The 19,825-nt window shown below is 37.0% G+C and overlaps 1 protein-coding gene and 1 pseudogene across 13 annotated transcripts in view; one reads left to right on the top strand and one right to left on the bottom strand.

Annotated features, from left to right (window-relative positions):
* Positions 1-2,238: 2,238 nt before the first annotated feature.
* Positions 2,239-19,825, bottom strand: part of NR1H4 (nuclear receptor subfamily 1 group H member 4) — a 65,844-nt gene continuing 48,257 nt past the window's right edge. For 12 of the 13 annotated variants that reach the window (XM_081822264.1, XM_081822262.1, XM_081822272.1 and 9 more), the window contains 5 exons: positions 19,149-19,247; positions 18,716-18,815; positions 14,410-14,556; positions 4,530-4,643; positions 2,239-2,851 (listed from right to left, as the gene is read on the bottom strand). In XM_081822264.1, coding sequence (XP_081678390.1) covers positions 2,613-2,851; positions 4,530-4,643; positions 14,410-14,556; positions 18,716-18,815; positions 19,149-19,247 — 699 coding nt within the window. In that variant the 3' untranslated portion in view covers positions 2,239-2,612. The remainder of the gene's footprint in view (positions 2,852-4,529; positions 4,644-14,409; positions 14,557-18,715; positions 18,816-19,148; positions 19,248-19,825) is intronic. The other variant, XM_081822273.1, reaches the window with a different exon arrangement.
* On the top strand, positions 14,756-15,240 carry LOC102731747 (ubiquitin-ribosomal protein eL40 fusion protein pseudogene; annotated as a pseudogene).

Raw genomic sequence — 19,825 nt, 5'->3', positions numbered from 1 at the left:
TCATTCAGCAGATAATCTATTGAGAGCCAACTACATTAAAAACAATACTAAGCTTATCTTAAAGAAATGTTACAGATTTGCATTAACAAATAATATGTATAAGGAATTCAATGATATAAAATTTGATAACAACAGTTGTTGATAACAAAATTTGATAACAACAGTTGTTGTATCTATGTAGTGGATTGAATAGTGTGCCCCCTCCCCAAAATTCATATCCATCTAGAACCTCAGAATGTGACCTTATTTGGAAATAAGATCTTTACAAATGACCCCCCTCCTCAGTTTTGATAATTTGCTAGTATGGTTCACAGAACTCAAGAAAACAGTTTACTTTCTATTACTGGTTTATTATAAAGGGTACAACTCAGTAATAGCCAAATGGAAGAGGCACAGGGCTAGGTATGGGGGTGGGGGAGAGGACATGGAGCTTCCATGCTCTCTCCAGCACACTGACCTCCCAGCACCTCAATGTGTTCATCAACCCAGAAGTTCTCCAAACCCGTCATTTAGGTGTTTTTATGGTAGACCCATTACATAAGCATTATTGATTAAATCCTTGGCCATTGGTGATTGACCTCAATCTCTGGGATCATCTTCCTTCCTCAGAGTCTGGGAATGAGGCTGAAAGATCCAGCTCTCTAATCACATGGTTGGCTCCTCTAGCAATCATTCCCCATCCTGAAGCATCTACAGCCCCACTCCTATCACCTTATTAGCATAAACTCAAGTCTGGTTGAAAGGGGCTTGTTTTGAATAACAAAAGATACTCCTTTCACCCCATCAGGAAATTCCAAATGTTTTAGAAGCTCTGTGTTAAACTGGGGACAAAGAACCTACATTATTTCTTATTTTATCACAATTAGTTTTCCACATGAGAAGAATTATTATTTACTATTACAAGGTCTTAACTATGTGAATAAATCCACACCTACATGATAAACTCCTAGCTCTGTCTACAGTGCTCCGTCAGTTCCAGTTCATTTTCCATCACTTTCCCTACAAGGCATCTGCCTTGTAATCTGGGAAACACCAAACCACATTCAATTTCTCAAACTGGATCTCCTCCTTCAGGCATTCAGAAATTGACTTCTCTGTCTGAAGTGTCCTTTCTTTACCACCCCTCTTCCTTGGTGGGCCTGCAACTTCCCACTTTTCATTCATTAGCTCAATCCCTTGAGATGGTAGGCGCTGGTATCTTCATTTCACAATGGTGAAACAGGCTCAGGAAGGGTTGTGCTAAGGGTTGTCTCTCCCAAGATTACTTGTGCTTTTTTAAAATCTGCACAACTCATCACCCCCTGCTTTTGCTCCTGCCACTCCTTTCACCTTGAACCCCCTTCCCTCTCACCCTGATCCAAGGAAGTCCTGGCTACCCTTCCAAGTCCAAGGGAATTGCCACCTTCTCCATGAGACTTGCCCAGTGAGCCCATAGAACTTGCCTCTGCACTTCTTTGTAAACCCCTCCAGGCAGTTACCGTGTCCTAAGAATCTTGTACTTAGTGAGGACACAAATCTTCTTGTTGTAGCAAGTGGAATCCAACTAACGCTAGTCCCACCTCATTCCACTATGTTTAGGACTTTGGCATGCTAAGCAAGCTCCATTTTGTCTGGCTTCAGGAGAAAGGGACATATAAGCCCATTACTTATAGAAGGTGTTTTATTGTATTCACCAAAGGATAATGGGGAGAAGAATGCAACAGTATAACAATGAATGAAGGAAATGAAATAATTCCTGCTTTGGGGAAGTATACAACAGCTGTGCACCCAGCTGTAGGAGTGTTTTCCAAAAGCAAAACAAAACAAACCAAAAAAAAAAAAAAAGATTAATTATATGCACTGAAGCGAATAGTGAGTGCTCTTAAGAGAGAAAAGGGAATATCCCATCATGGGAGTTGTCTGCATTTGTAAATGCTGCTTCAAGATCCTAACTGCGAAAGGGTTTGCTTGAGGGAATACTTTATGTGAGAATCATTAATTTTTCTGTATGTTATCTCTTTGAACTTCAAAGAAAATGAAATGATCCAAGGGCTATTACAAATAAGTGAGTATTCACCAGGACTTCTCCAGGGATGAGAAAAACACCATTTGTGTTATGAGAGTTTATCTTTTTGTTAATTACCCATCACCCCTACCCCCCCCCCCCAGACACACATACACCAGGCCCAATAGGATGTGATTCACCATTTAAAGATATGGGTTTGTATTTTTCAAATTTTGTTCCAGAAGAAAAGCCTGTTGCCATTATGTTCAGTTTATTGCCAAAATTGAACACAACTCTGATAAAATGTATGCAAATAAGGTAAGATGAAGAGCAAAATGAAATTTTCCCTATTTCAACAGATAGAGGTGAAGAATGATCAATTTAATTAGGCAAACAGGGCATGCCAATTAGAATGAAAGAGTCCCTGAAGCCTTGTAAAATACAATGTAAAGAAAGTCATCCTATCTAGCTCTATATTTACAACTATGGAAGTTATGTAATTACTGCATAAATATTCATCAAAATTCTTGTGTGAAACCAGGTACAAATGAAATAAAAGAAAGTTATACATCAGATTTATATTATGAGGGAAATAAAGAGCTAGATGCTATTGCCCCTTCGATGCTCATCACTGCACATCCCAGATTTCACAGAGAAGTGGGGTAAACTTATGGTCATTTACTCTCCATGACATCAGCATCTCTGCATGGTGATGATTGAAAGTCCGCAACTCAGTCAATCGACCCAGGAGACAGGCAAAATGTTGAGGATTTTCAGGCTGATAAATCTTGCACAACTTTTGGAGCACATCAAGCAGTGGTTCCTGAAGCTTCTCTACTGCCTCTCTGTCCTTTATGTATTGTCTGTCTGTTTTGAGGTTTAAAATATAAAGACAAAATTAAAAAGTGGAGAAGTGTTAATTTGGCATAATTATAGCAACAGTAACTTGCTTACAATGTAACTTACAAATGTGCACTTTTAAATGTACATAAGTGTTTAACTTGATGAATTCACACACACACACACACACACGTATGCATGTAATCACAACTAGATCAAGATATAGAACATTTATTGCCCCCCCACCAGAAGCCTCCCTAAATTCTCCTTCTAATCTATGCCCCCAAAGGTAACCCATATGGTGGACATATGTATCATTTCTAGTGGGTATATTCTAAGTAGCGGAATTGCTGGGTCATAGAGTATATATGTGTAACTTTAGTATGTATGGCCAAAAAGTTTTTCTTTATTTTAATTATTTGTTTTATGGTAAAGCAAAGTAACAACTAGTTTCTGCCTTGATATTATGTATAAAGATGGTTTAAGGCTAACATTGAAATTATGCTTTACAAATCATGAACGTGGCATCGCTCTCAGATTATTAAAATAATCCAAAAATACAGACAAATTTTATGTGCAGAGATATCCATTTTGACATTGTTTAAACAACAGAAAAAAGGAAACATCCTGAATATCCAAACATGGTAACAAGTAAACGATTGTCCATCAATATGATGGATACATATATTTCAACAAACTTTTACTGATATAATTTTCTTTGAGAGAGAGAGAGGGCATGCATGGGCACACAGAGGGGGAGGGGCAGGGGGAGAGGGAGAGAGAGAATCTTAAGCAGGCTGCATGCCTAGCACAGAGCCTAATGGAGGGCTTGATCTCACAATCCTGAGATCATGACCTGAGCCGCAATCACGAGTCAGACACTTAACTGACTGAGCTACCCAGGTGCCCCATTACTGATATAATTTTTTAATGACATGGGAAAATAAACTTAAGAAAAGGATAGTATGTTCTCTATTATTTTAAAAAGTATGTAATTCCATTTAGGTCCCTGTTCAAATACCAACCCTTCAGAAAAGCCTTTCCTGACTACTACTAATAGTAACATTCTGCCACTTTCTTTCCTTATATCCTCATCTTTATATATATATATTAGCATTACCACCTCCTGAAAATTATTTTTGTTTCCTCATTTATTGTCTTTCTCACCCTACTGGAGTGCAAACTCCATGCAGCTGTCTCCTGCCCGTTTCTTTACTGCTATATCCCCCAATGTCTGGAACCATGTTTAGTGCTTAGTAGGTGTTCAAAATGCAATTATTCAATGAATGAGTGTGATGTTTAGAAAAAAGGCTGAGGGTGCCTGGGTGGCTCAGTTGGTTAAGCGACTGCCTTCGGCTCAGGTCATGATCCTGGAGTCCCGGGATCGAGTCCCACATCGGGCTCCTGGCTCAGCGGGGAGCCTGCTTCTCCCTCTGACCCTCTCCCCTCTCATGCTGTTTCTCTGTCTCTCTCTCTTTCTCTCAAATAAATAAATAAAAAATCTTAAAAAAAAAAAAGAGAAAAGGCTGAGAAGAACTACACTGAAATATTAACAATGATTCCATTTGAGTGGTGGGATTACAGGCCATTTTACTTTTTTTGTGTGTTGCTGTGTCTTCCAGTTCTTTAAGAAACATTATTACTATTATACTGGAGAGGGAGTAGAACAAATGGCATAAAAATAAAAATGTAGCAATGAAATTACCTGGAGAGAGGATAACAATTGCTGTAAGCAGAGCATACTCTTCCTGAGTCATTTTCAATTCTGCAATGCTTTTATAAAAACTAAACATAGGTGTTATGTACTCATCAGAGATACCTATGGGGGAAAGATGAAAAATTACAGAGGCATAATAAAATTTTTGAGTGACTAAAAAGTGTAAAACTATAAACACATTGTACATACATGCACATGTTAATATTTATGCACAAATGCACAAATAATGACTACATATTATGTGTCCAGTCAAAGGCAGATCATCGCAAATATGGTCGGTTAACAAAATCCTCAAAATATCACCTAATCAGTGATTTGTGTGTCCCTGATTTTAGCAGTGCCTTTGTTTCAGTCACTGCTGTCCGACAATAAATGATAATGTTCTCAAATTGCTCAAAGACTCTCCCAACTTCACCATTTTCTAGATAGGGTTTGGTTAATCTTTTTAATATTAATATCTATAATCATGGTATAGGTAGCATCTTAAACAACCAACAAAAAATTAATGTTCTTAACCTCAGAAGTATAAACATCTGCACTTAATACATCAGCTAGAGTTCTTCTCAGAGTCCATTGTCTACTAGGACATTGGTACTTGGCTGTTCTCTTCTAAGTCAATACACCCAAAATCAAAAATACCATGTACAGATCTAAACTCCTCATCTTCCTCAAAATCCATCCCATTCCTGGTATTCCCATTCTCAGTGACTATTATCTTCACCCACCTATCTGCCCCTGCCTGACAACTGAGACTCGGCCCTCTCTCTAACTCGGGCAGGTGCCGAGTCCTATGATTTGACCTGCTACCTCTCCCTGGGTGCTCCCTCTCCTCTCCATGACACCGGGAATTGATTTCCTTTAAGTCCTTATTTCTTTCCATCTGGATTACTACAACTGCCTCCTCACTGGTCTTCCTGTCTTCAGTTCAGTCCCAGAATCACAAAATTCAAATCATACCCTGTCCCCCCAATTCTTACAAACCTTCAAAAACTCCCAGTGGCTTTTGTCATAAATGTTCTTCCTTTTTACATGGGAAATTCCAGGATCTGTCCCCTGCCTATCCCACTACCCACTACTCACCTACATGATAATACTAGTAGGATCCACATTTATTAAGTACTTATTATGTATTAGGCACTGTTCCAAGCACTTCTTATGCTACAATTCATTCAATCTTCTTAATACTCCATGAGATGGGCACCAAGAAATCATATAATTTGCCCATAGACACACGGTTGGTGAGATGTGGAATCAGGATTTGAACCACAGCTAGCAGACTCCAGAGTCCTGGCTCTTAGCTGTCACTAAGCTGTGTCACCTTTCTATCATCCAGCCATGTTCAGCCACTTGGAGCTCCCTAAATTACTCACACTGCCCGGTTTTTATATTCTCTCTACTTGGAATATCCTCCTTCTGCTTTATCTAGATTAAACCTCTTCGTAACTTAAGACTCCTTTGTGTCACTTCCTCCACTCATTCAACAAGTATTAATTTTGTGCTTGTTCTGTGCATAGCTCCACTCCAGAAGAGCTTTGACTGCAGAATTACAGAGAAAAGGAGGAGGAGAAGGAGCAGGAGGAAGAGGAGGGGAGGAGAAGGAGGAGAAGAAAAAGACCATGGGAATGAAAAATAAAAAGACTGTGATGTGACGTATGGATGAATTAAGATGAGAATGAATTTCCCAGAATTGGTCCACACTAAAATCGACTGCTCTATTCCATCTCCAACCAGACCTAGAGCCATACAGCTTTGGCCAAACCAAACTAGAATATAGTTGGATTCCAGACACTAAAGAGTACAATTATCATCTAATATTATGCTTCACAGAGTCAGAAAGTCTAAATCCTTACCTTTAGAATAATCTAAAGAGTCTTCCCAAACTGAATCTCTGGTCTTTCTCTCTTTAGTCAGAATGTCACACTTTTCTTCCCCGTTGACTTTTGATTCTTTAATTGACCCCAGTGGGCTCTCTTTACAATAGTGTCTTTGTTAAGCAACTTTGGTATTACATCATGTGGAAGATTCCAACTTTTACAGATTGAACTGAATACCCATGACTAAACTAGATACAACTTAAAAATGCAGAAGGTTGAAGTATGTGAGCCTGGGAATACCAGTCCTGGTTTCCAACAAACATGGAGGTTGAGTTAGTGAGCCAGCTCTGAGTTTGAAAACTGACCTATGACTTGATGTTGGTCACAGTACCTAAACTTCCATAAGCCTCAGTTTCTTCATCTGTGAAATGTAAACTATAACAATAGCATTATATGAGATAATATATGTGTAGTGCTTAGCATAATGCCTGGTTGATAGCAAACCCTCAATAAATGTTAGAGCAAATACTATTATTGTTATTCAGGAAATTGGATCAATTTATAGATCATTAGTTCATTTTTATCTCAGTTCACCTTAATTTTAGTTAGATTATGCTTATTTACTTTTGTGTTTACAAAGCTATGTTTTTGTTTTGTTTTTACACGCTGCACTTTCCTAGAGATGAATACAAATTGGCTGATCGGTGATTTGCTTTGGTATTTTTCTAGGTGTTAAAGCTAAACTAAGATCTATATTTTCCTGGTAAGGTTGTTTTTTTTTTTTTTTTTTCCACTTTAAAAAAGAAAAATGGCAGTCTTTAGGCTTTCCTCAGCATTCAGGGACTACACCCATCATTTGTGGCTACCTAAAATAATAACTCATGACCATGCTATTTTTTAAAATAGTATACATACAAGGATTTGGCGATAATATTAAAGGCAGCTGATTTGAAAATATTTAATTTTTAGAAACCATCTTTGACTACCTAATTTCCTATTTTGTCTTTCTAAATCCCCATTAACCTTCCAAAAATGCTACCTCCATTAGCTATCTAACTATAGCTAATACTTTTGAGGAGAAAAGAGGTAAAGATATTTGTTATGATTGTTCATAGTGTACATATTGTACAAGCTAACAGTGAATATAGTGAAAATGTAGAAAATAATAGAATTTTTAAAAAATAAATTTCCTGGGGCGCCTGGGTGGCTCAGTTGGTTAAGCGACTGCCTTCGGCTCAGGTCATGATCCTGGAGTCCCGGGATCGAGTCCCGCATCGGGCTCCCTGCTCCGCGGGGAACCTGCTTCTCCCTCTGACCCTCCCCCATCTCGTGCTCTCTCTCTCTCTGTCTCATTCTCTCTCTCAAATAAATAAATAAAATCTTTAAAAAAAATAAAAAAATAAAAAATAAATAAAAAATAAATTTCCTACAGCATAGATCAAATATAAATCTGCATTTAGAATTGGAGTTAATAATCAGAATTAACCACAGCACCATCAACAAAGGGGTGTTTTAAGTGTTTATGGACCAGCAATTTCTAACCTAAGAAATGTAACAATAATATCATTCCAAAGGGGCAATCTTTTCTTGTTTTCCTGCCTCCTCCTTTCTGGAGATATGCTTCAAGTTTGTTTCATTTTTTGCTTCTATGCCCAATTAGCTGATTTTTGGCCACAAGGGGGGGCTATTTTCTAACTTAAGGACAAAGACTACTGTGAAAAAGGACAAAGTTTAAAAAAAAAAAAGTATGTTTCTGCTCCTGTTTCTTGCTTTGCCTTTTTTAAAGAAAGAGGTATGTACCTGAACAATTAATTGTTCAATAATCAAAATAGTCTTTGAGAGAAAAACTACTTGATAGAATTAACTATGCTATTTTAAGTTATTTTGAATGTAAATGTCTTTTATTTCCTAATTAACTTCCAAGTTTTGATTGGAACAAAAAATAAAGCAGAAGGATGTGTGTGTGTGATATAAGAATACATATTATATAAGACACCATTCCTGGTATTTTAAATACCTCTATCTGATTTATTATACTTGATGGGATCAAGATAGACGAAGAATCTTACTAAAAATGATGCTTTTTGCTCAAAATCATGTAATTTGACATTTTCCTAGAAATGACACCACCCCATAGCATAAAAGTTAAGGTATAAGTCTCTGACATACCCTACAAAGCAATGTTTGCCTTATGCTTTCCTTTCAAACCTAAGCTGTCTCCATCCCAGTAGTTTCTCTATGAGCTAATGACACCAAATCTTGGTTCCTGAAGCTGATTCACGTTACTGTCTACACAATTTCTCTACCTCCCTCTCCCCCCAGTCCCATGGCCAATGTACTATGGCAGAGGCGGACTGAAGCTCCAGCCCAAGGTCCAGCCACTGTTGGTCTCATTTCTCTTGTCAGAGGTTGGTCTAGTCAGCGACAGTACAATTTTGACCAATGAGACAAAGGGGAGTCTACTCGGGAGGTCTCAAGAAAGATTTCTATACTCAGGAAGAAGTCATTAAGTTTCTTCATTAAGTTTCTTTTTCTTTTGGCCACTGTTGCACCTAGATGTGATGCCTGGAAATGCTGTGGCCAGGAAGAGAATCAGCCTGAGGATAGAGCCCATACACCAAAGATAGCAGAGCAGAAATTTGAAAAAGACCTGTCCTTACTTTTTAGGCCATATTGAATTGGATTTTCTGTAACCATCAGCCAAGGGCATCCTAACAGATAGTTCCTCTAAAAATAAGATACATTTTTAAAGTCTTCATGCTTTTTTTTGCCTGAAATATAAGGCAAACCCTGTTAGGCTAGGACACACCACTCATGTTTCAAGGCAACATTCAAATTTTGCTTTCTCTGTGGAGCTTTCCCTGTGTCAGTGAAGCAGAATTAGTTGCTTTCTTCTCTAGGTCCATTTCTATTGCATCTATCACAATTCATATCTCTCCTTCCCAATACAGTGTGAAATGCCAGAAAAAATTCTATGAGAACAGGAACCAATGCTGTATTCCTAGTGCTTGACACACTGCCTGACCACTAAAGGGTGCTCCATAGATGTTTCTCACTCATCTCTGTATCCTCAGTTACCAGCATCCTGTTGGTGACATGGTAGAAATTAACAAATGTTTGTTAAATTGGGCAATATTCTGTTTTGCTAGTTCCTTGCAATGAAGGTGACATAGTTGTGAGACATGATGGGGCAAGGGATGCCCTTAAGACAATGGAAACATTCTCATGGTGTTAAGAGATTGGACCCTAACCTCTATTTCAACTGCTAAATTCTACACAGAGAGTCATTTGTGCCATACTGTTGGCCTTAAGTGAAAAGCTGCCATCAAGTTAGCAATTCAAAAAACAATTACTTTCAAAATAAAATATTTAATTTGAAATATTTAATAAATAACATGCTTCCCATTAACCCTAGTGGCTAAAGGTTATGTGGCTAAGTTAGATTTCACTGGTGCTTAGGAATTGCCAGGGTTTGGATTGTCAAGTTCCAGATTCATCTCAACAAAATTCACCAATTTTTGTACATCAGCTGTGTCCCAGGCACTGTGATAATGCTGGGAATAACCTTCTAGCAGTCAACAGATTGATGGAAGAAGCAGATACATAAATAAATTCGTATTGTCCAATACTGGACAAGTATAAAAAGGCTTAGGGAACACAGCTGAGAGCCAATGAAAATGCTGACTCCTATATTAATTTAATACTTTCTCTTATTTTGAAAATGTCTTTTTCCTACAGTTTGAACCCCACATTTGTCTATGCCAAAATTACATGACCACTTTTAAAAGCAAAATGAGGTGTTAAGAACTCTAAATTTTGACTTATGCATTTACTTTTCTTATAAATATTCTGTTATTTGTTCTTAACATTTCCAACCCTTTTTTCAAAGTCAGTATCTGAACCGATAATCAGCTTACATCAGCTTCTTTAGAAAAGTTAGTTCTTAAAATTGTTTTCATTTGTTGCCGAAGCTAAAGCAGTGAAATCATGTGTATTTAAAGAGCAGAAAAACAAGCCCAGTATATTGCACAGAGTACACTTGACCATGCTACTGTAAACTAGCTACAACTCCATCATGCTAATAAGGATCTCTCATTTCTCTGACCTCCCTGATTCTATTCACTTTATCATTTACCTAAAGCCAATTGCAAATAGCTACCTGCTCCTTATATGTTCTCTCTCAACCAAAGGGCAGGAACTGTGTTTTACTAGGTCTTTTCATTCCTTACTAGCTGATAGTAGAGCAAATATTAGACCACGGTGAGTGACAGGTGCAACATATAGAAAGAGCACCGGGCTTTGAGTTGGATCACCTGTGTTCATCTCCTGTCAATCTGCTGATTAGCTGTGGGACATTGGGCAGGTCAGTTAGCTTCTCTAAGCCTGTTTTCTCATCTATAAAATAGGAGCATAACACCCACCTTTAGGGGCCATTGAGAATACAAATAAGATGATGTGTATAAAAGCGAACTATTACAAAATCACAAGATAAATACTGTCATCCTGATAAACACATATGAATTGAATATTTCATTTATGTCTGTTATGGGAATCAAAAAAGGTCAAAAATATCATAAATTTCAGAGGTTCTTTATATTTGAAGTTAACAGAACAATTTGCATTGGTCTGTGAAAAGTTATTGCTAATTTCCTTAATGTTAAAATGTAAACTCATTCAATGTTAGCAATTTCAGTGCTGTCGTATTTTATGGTATCATATGATAATCCTTAGTTTTAATAAATATTTCAGCTTTAAAATCTAGTTTGCATAATAGTACATTAGGAATAATATAATTGAGGCACTAGAATTATATAGAAATAACCCAACCACAGGTTATGTCAGATATAATGTTCTGAAGCCTCAGTTAACATAAAAAACACTATAATCCTCATTAAGTAAATGTATCTCAGGAGACAGTACTTTTGTGTATGTAATTGGGATTTAATAATAGCAAACAAAAGAGTATGAATTTGAAGAACAAGAAAGGAAATTTCACATTATATTCTTTAAAGAGTTCTGTAGGCATAGACAGGGCAACTTTGAGATGATATGTTTCTCTAGAATTAAATGTACAATAGAAAGAAGAATGTGTTATATTTGCATAAGAATAAAAAGTTATTCTGGAAGGTCATCTTGCAAGATCAGGTTTTTATGTGGTGTGTGGAAGAGGCAATGTTCTGAAAATCCACTGGGAGAAGCAAATTCATAAATATTAATAAATGGAAACATCATTATAGATAATAAAATATGAAGCAGCATGTGAGTTTGAATGGGTTTTATTGTCACAATATGTGGTTGATGTTTGGGTAAAGTAATCTATTTATGAACTAGAGGCATACATATTTATTTCTACAGTTCGTATTCTGGAAAATTTCATTCTTGAACTTTCCTGAAACTTGCAAAATCACAAGTTCTGAAACCTATGTTAATCAAGCAAGTTTTTTTTTTCTATTTTAGTACCTATTTTTTAACCTGCAAGACCCTCACAGTTTCTCACCTAGTTATTGCATTGATTTCTTTATAGACTTGTCTCAATCCCTCTAAAACTTCCTTCATATTACTGCTTGAAAGACTTTTCTACAGTACTGCTATGGTCATGTCATATCTGCTCAGAACATTACAAAGACTCCTCATTATACAAGAACTATATTAAGCTATTTTTATGGTGTCCAATGTCCTTAAAAATCTAGCAGTTACTACAATTTCATTTTGCATATACATCCCTCCTAGTCCCAATTACGCTGCACATTGTTTTGGAATCCTTTGCTTATACAACTTACCCATTAGTCTATAAGTCCTCAGGGGACAAAGAACATATTTCCTCATCTCCATACCCTCAATAATTATACAGTGCTTGGCACAAATCAAGTATTCGATGTACATTTGTTGAATAGAAAGATCTCCTTTATTGTGCCTATTGATTAGTAACTCATTTCCCCCTCCTACTCAATGGACATAAAGTTTCAGTTAAGCAAGATGAATATCTGCTATGCAATATTGTACCTATAAGCAACAATGCTGTATTGTACACTTAAAATTTTGCTAATAGTGTAGATCTCAGGTTAAGTGTTCTTATCACAATAAAAAAAAAAATCAAGATACTCAAGTAGCTGCCCAAGTGACTGGCTAAACCAGCAGTCAGAAAAATTGATTAGTTAAGAGAAGACAAGCAGTAAGACTTATAGAACTGGATGGTACCTTGGAGGTTACCTGATTCAACCCTTCTCCCTTACCCCCAGCATCCTGGACGAATGGACAGATGAATGAACACACACACACACACACACACACACACACACACAAAATACATTCCAGACCATGTAAAATAAAATCTGTCCAGAATCAGAATCCATATTTCTTGATAATATACTGTCTTTCAAAGGGTGAAAATCTCCAACAATATATTTCTCAGACTCTTTCCCTTCTCTCTATTTCTTCTGAGAGCATGTTCCTGAAACCTCTTGCTTCCTGAGAGATGTCTCCCATCCTGGCTTATCCTAACATTGCTGGAAGATTTGTAAAGCATGACTGATGTTTTTCCTCCCCTGTTCAAAAATCTTCAATGTCTCCCTATTTCTTAGAAAATAAAGAATAAAGCCTTTATCCTAGCATTCAAGGTCCTCACCATTTGATTCTGACTTCTAAAAAAATTCTATTTCCCTTTGATGTAACCCTTAATCCAATCAAACTCAACTACTCATTCTTCTTTGTGTGCATAACCTGAGCTTTCTTGCCTCAGTCCTTTGTTTCTGTTGGTCCTTCTCTCTTATACCTCCACCCTGAATATTCATATCTAATATCATTCAAGGCCCAGCTTGCCAATGAAATCTTTCCAGAGCCTTACCAACTAGAAGTCACCCCTATCTCACTTTCCTTCCACATTTCATTAAAACTATCAATGTACAGTTCATGTCTTTCTACTAGACTATAAGCTTCCTAAGAGAAGGAAGATGCCTGATTCCTCTCTTCGCTACCTCCACAGTACCTTGCCCTTAAATATATGTTAAACTAATAAATCAATGGATATATATGAATAATGCATCTTTTTAAAATGTGCATTCTTTAAATCCATCAATGATGATAATTATGCTTTCAGTATTTAAGAGAAGAAAACACAATAATTATGGGATGGCTGCTTTTAAAAAATAATTTTCAATTTTTCAATTATTTTCCTTATATTGCAAATGCAGAACTTCCTAAAAACTTTCCTTCCAATATCTATTCTAAAACACTGATTTTAAAAGTACTTAAACTTGTTCTAGTCATTCATAAAAAGATAATACTTTGGAAAGAAAAGATCTTGAGCCATCATTTCATTTCATTCATCCCTCACCTCCCAATCCATATATAAAGCATCTCAGGAAAATAAAAACTTATCCTATTTTAAAACTCTTCTAAGATAAATTGCACAGAATTCCTGGAAATTTATTCCAATGTCTCTTAGCTCTTTCTGTCACAGTATTCCTCCATATTAAGTTCAGCTCATACTATTATTTTATTTTGTCTCTTGAGAGGCAGTGTAGTACAGTAGTTTAGACAGGGCTTCTAATGTCAGACTTCCCGTCTGTCTCTGGGAAAGTTATTAACCACTCTCTGTGTCAGTTTCCTTATCTATTAAATTTGAATAATAACAGTACTTACTTCATAGGACTTTGCAAGGATTTGATGAAATCATATATGTGAAGTATTTAGGACAGTGTCTAAAACCTAGTAAATGATGTATAAATGTTGCTAATAATAATTCCTTTTATTTTGCTTTGAATAGAGATGGGCAATAGTTTGATTCATAGTCATTCATACATGAAGATTTTGAACAAATGAATTTTTTTTTTGGACTGAATTGTCTCAGCTCCTGTATGCTATGTTTTTTATCAGACTAATTTTCCAAACTTTAAAAAAATTCCTCCTTTGGCCCTTAATCTTAATATATGGCAAAGAGTATTTTTGGTATTTTGCTAATACAACCAGGATTTTTGAACCAACCCTCTAAACACCTCAACTATTTAATTCTTACTTGCAGGAGCAAACTCTTTACCATTAACCAAATTACTTACCACTCTTCCGAATTCTTTCTTCCAGTAGGTCAGTATGTCCAGCTGGAAGTTTCTTATTGAAAATCTCAGCTGAACGGAGGAACATAGCTTCAACTGCAGACCCTTTCAGCAAAGCAATCTGATCTTCATGATCCAAAGTCTGAAATCCTGGATGAAGGTGATAATCAAAGCAGTATGAGGGAGTCGTGAATTCTATATAACAATATTTCATCATCACTATCATCCCCATTGATAAAGCATTTCCATAAAGTGATTTTATAATTGTTTTAAGATTGGGTATGTTGAGGTTCCGCAGCCCTCTTTCTCTTCAGCTAGGTGGCCAAGCGGTTTAGTGGCGGCGGCCAGCAGACGCAGAGATGCAGATCTTCGTGAAGACCCTGACGGGCAAGAACATCACCCTCGAGGTTGAGCCCAGTGACACCATTGAGAATGTCAAAGCCAAAATCCAAGACAAGGAGGACATCCCGCCTGACCAGCAGCGTCTGATTTTTGCGGGCAAACAGCTGGAAGCTGGCCGTACTCTGTCAGACTATAATATCCAGAGAGTCCACCCTGCACTTGGTGCCACCTCCGGGGTGGCATCATCGAGCCTTCCCTCCGCCAGCTGGCCCAGAAATACAACTGCGACAAGATGACCTGCCACAAGTGTTATGCTCGCCTGCACCCCCGCGCTGTCAACTGCCGCAAGAAGAAGTGCGGCCACACCAACAACTTGCGCCCCAAAAAGAAGGTCAAATAAGGCCCCTCCACCGGCTCTTCCTTTGCCCGCAGGGCGGCCTCCTGCCCGAGCCCCAAGGCCCTGGGGCCTCAATAAAGTTCCCCTTTCATTGACTGGAGCAGTAAAAAAAAAAAAAAAAAGAAGACAAAAAAAAAAAATTGGGTAGGTTGAGTCATTAAGTATCTATTGTTCTCTCCCAAATAGAAGCTGACTTTTATCTTCGTTGAGTAGGATTTGTTGAACAAGTTGGGTAAAAAAGGATGTCAGATCCCCATCAAAAATACATGTTATGGCAGAACAGACTGATTCAGATGAAGCAGCCCTCAGAAATTAGAAGAAAACAAATTCTCTTCGAGCCATTATATTAGTCAAGTCTGGTGTCATAGGGTCAACTCTGCAGAATAGAAGCATCCACAAAGCAGAAAAAAATCTTTACATATATCCAGACATTTAAGGGAATATTTGGCTGATTCATTAGTTCATCTGGACAATGGGGACATTTTCAAAAAAACAAAACAATCAAGGTCACGTTAAGATACCTGCTCTGAGCTCAGCACTGTATCATGCAGGGTAGAAAAAATCAGAGAAATATGGGAATGGATTGATAACCTGAAGGAACATACACACTTGGAAAATCCAAAGTCCTTATCCTGGCTTATATACCACAGTCGCCAGCAGCCTCCCTGACATCATTTCTTCTTCCTCCTTCCCCTCACTCACTGTGCTCTAGCCACACTGACCCCTGGCTCTGCTGTGAACATACAAGCTTGCTTTGCCTCAGGGGTAAATGCCCTTCCCCAGCTATCCCCATGTCGCACTCCCTCACTGTATGCAGATCTCTGCCTCAAGGTAATCCTACTAAAACAATACTCCCCAGAACTCACTGGTTCTTACCTGCTTTATTTTTTATTCATAGAATTTACCACTACCTAACATAATAAATTTATTTGCATATTTGTCAATTGTCTGCCACATCTAATAGAGTATAAACTTCCTGGGGGCAGAGACTTTGCCATTTTGTTCACTTTTGTATCCCCAGGGCCTGGCACATAATTGATATCCAAGAATTATTTGTTGAATAATTGGATGACTGAATAAATGGGAAACAAACACAAGCTCCTATGCACATATATACACACACACACACACACACGCACGCACATACAATACATATAAAGATAAACTATACCACCAGGGTCTAAATGGCTTAGAAAAGTATTAAATAACAATGGGAGTTTAGAGAAGAGAGTAATGCGAAGGATTAAGAATCACTATCTTAGTGAATCTAAGAGCTCCTTTGGGGACAGGAGCCTTTCCTGCAGGGTCTCCAGCACCCTGGACAATGCCTGGCACAGATTATGTTCAATGAACTACAGAATGAAATGATTCATCTCTACTATCTTTCACAAACACCCTTTCATTTTTGGAATTATAGCGCTATTATTACTATTTATCATAATGCCATTTCCATTATTATTGTTAAAATGCTAATTTTAACTATATTGCTACTATTGTTAAAATTTCTCAGGAGTTTTGGGTCTTTTATCTCCTTCTGTATTTTAATTTTTTCTTTTTTAGAAAGTTTTTTTATTTTTTAATTTTTTTAAAGTTTATTTTTAAGTAATCTCTACTCCCAATGTGGGGCTCAAACTCTCAACCTCCAAATCAAGAGTGACATGCTCTCTCAGAGGTGGCCTTGCTTTACTCATTAAACATACATTAATTGTACTCTTTCCTCCCCTCAGGAACTAGTCTAATCACAGGGAATAAAGAGATGTGTCAGTTATTGCTGTTGTCTTCAGATAAGCTACCTTTTATGAAGAAGATTTTTTTCTTCAATTATTTTGTGATTCAAGACCAACAGACCATTTGAACTGAAAAACTCTCTTTTCACAAACAACCAAAAACATCATATTTCTCCCTTTCCCAATTCCTCCTCCCACACTTTCTATTCTTGTCTAAACTTGTTTTTGATCAAGATTGCCTTAATTAGCATATAACAAATTAAGTCCTTCTTTCATTGTTAATAAAATGAGAGAATATTAATGTTAAAATGATAATGAGCACTTTCTCCTCACATTTTATGAGTTTTATGTAGGCTTATGTCTATCCATGACACTTTAATAAAATAATAGCATAATGCTGGCCAAAGAAGACAAATTAACCTGTCTAATTAAAATCTTACATCAGAAGTTACTTTCTATAATTTAATATTACAGGGTTATGCTCTTGTACAAGGTATTAATTATACTCTTTTAGATCATGGAATTCTATTGTACTAACATATTTTTAAAACACTGAAACAACTTAAATGTATTGGCTTAGATAGCATTGATAATGTAGCTGGAAGAATTGGGAAGCTGGGAGATAAGAATCTTGAATTCTAGTTTCTGTACTGGCACCATCCAAATGACTATGGATAAGTTCCTCTCCCTCATTCCACAAATATAATTGTTCATTAAGCCCTATCAATTTTTGAATCTCTCTTCATTTTGTTTTCTCTTCGATCTCCCACTGCTGTTGTTTTATTCCAAGCCCTCTGCCTTGATCAGTGCAGTAGCATCCTAACTGATCCCTCCTCCTTGGTCTCTCCCCATTCAAATCCATCTTATATAAAACTGATCAAGTCATATCTATATAACATAAATCCATAACTTCCCTGTCAACACAAACAACAGCAAAGAGGCACCAAAAGCTCTCTACCGTCCAGGGGATGATTATTAAATTCCTTAGTTAGACCCTTATCAGGCTGGTACCAACTACCTTATGTCTAACCAAGGAGCCCACCACTTTATGCTGCAATCACATTGAATTTTCCTCTCTCATCTCTAATAATCCTGTTTTTATTTATGCCTTATATTTTACATTTTCACAAGCAGATCTCTCAGCTTGGAAGTTTCCTTCTCTTCTATACCACCAGGAAAACTGCTTTATCTTTTAGACCCGATTAAAATATTATTTTCTTTGAAGTCTCCCTGTCTTTCTCAGATACAATTAGCAACCTCTTCCTCTCTGTTCAAACAGCACTTTGTATATAATTTTTTTTTAAAGATTTTATTTATTTATTTATTTGAGAGAGAGAATGAGAGAGAGAGCGAGAGAGAGAGCACATGAGAGGGGGGAGGGTCAGAGGGAGAAGCGGACTTCCTGCCGAGCAGGGAGCCCGATGCGGGACTCGATCCCGGGACTCCAGGATCATGACCTGAGCCGAAGGCAGTCGCTTAACCAACTGAGCCACCCAGGCGCCCCTGTATATAATTTTTTATTATGACCTTTCTTTAATCATTCCCTTTGAAGGTAATAGCTAGGTACTTAGTATGAAATAGGTATCAACAAATGTTTATTAAATGAATAAATGGATAAATGACAACTTTGCAAAGTCTCGATTTCTTAGTCTATCAGTTCAGAAGAACTATTATAAATGATTTCACATATCTTACCTGGTTCTAACATTTCATGCCTATAGTCCTTAGACACATTAATTTAAATCAGATGTAAAATAATCACTACTTTACAATGAACAGAACTGACTCAATGTCACAAGAATATTGCACAGTATGACAGAAAAGTATCTACATGTAAAAATACCTGGCAGTTTTTTTGTGAATTCTACGAGAATCTGTACATGACTCGTTGCCATTTCAGTTAAAATGAGAAAGTTTTCTTCTGCACTGAATTCTTCTTTTAACTAAATTTTAAGGGGAAAAAAAGCAATGATAAATAAATAGATAAAAGGATAAATCAACACAAAATCATTGGACTAAAGAACCAGATTTGGATAATAAAATTTAAATTCCAGCTCATATTTTTCAGATCCTTGGAGGATAATTACTATCACCTAGATAGATATGAGACTTCTTATTCTTTGTTTAATGCTGCTGAAATTCAAATGTATAAACTAAATTCTCAGCTCTAATTATTTCAAAATAACAAATTCATATATAAATTCTACCTCCAAGGTACTAAATGCTCCAGAAAATATTAACTTTAAACCCATGTATTTTCAGATACCTGTACGTACAATTTTATTTGTTATTTCCTGAGGCATCCTCTGTTTGCTGTATGAATCCATAATATAATGCAGAAGATTCTGTTGATCTGGGGTGAGTTCAGTTTTCTCCTACACTGGCAAAAAAATAAAAGGTGTTAGGGAAGGTGGTTATAAGGCATTTTTTGTATATGTGCATCCATCTGGAGTAAACTTATCTCAGAAATTGTTGCTAAAAGCCCTAAATATGGCAGGAACTATGCACTCTGATATAATGTGTACTGTAATTGCTTACTCTGGGTCCTTGGTCAAGCCATATCACATTTCACTAAATGTGTCCCAAGTTGTTCATTTTTCTGTTTGTAAAATAGGGATAACAAAATATCCAGTTCATGTACTTCTTGGTAATATATAATAGTCTGGATATGAAGTCTATCAAGCCCATTCAGAGAGAAGTTCAGTGAAAGTTCACTAAGGAAAAGTTCCCACATTTTAGAGCATTCATATAAAGCAAGAGTTGACAAACTATGGCCCATCAACCAAACCCACCTGGTTTTGTGACTCGATTGGAACACAACCATACTTACTTGTTTATGTGTTATCTATGCTGCTTTTGCACTAAAATGGCAAGAGTTGAGTAGTTGTCATGGAGACCTTGTGGCCAAAGCCTAAAATATCTGACCCTTTACAGAAGAAAGTGTTTGCCTAGC

The sequence above is a fragment of the Leptonychotes weddellii genome, chromosome 5 (assembly GCF_054177405.1).
Source record: "Leptonychotes weddellii isolate Sample4059 chromosome 5, ASM5417740v2, whole genome shotgun sequence".
Lineage (NCBI taxonomy): Eukaryota > Metazoa > Chordata > Mammalia > Carnivora > Phocidae > Leptonychotes > Leptonychotes weddellii.
The sequence above is the reverse complement of the archived record's forward strand: the minus strand, read 5'-3'. Positions and strand labels throughout refer to the sequence as shown.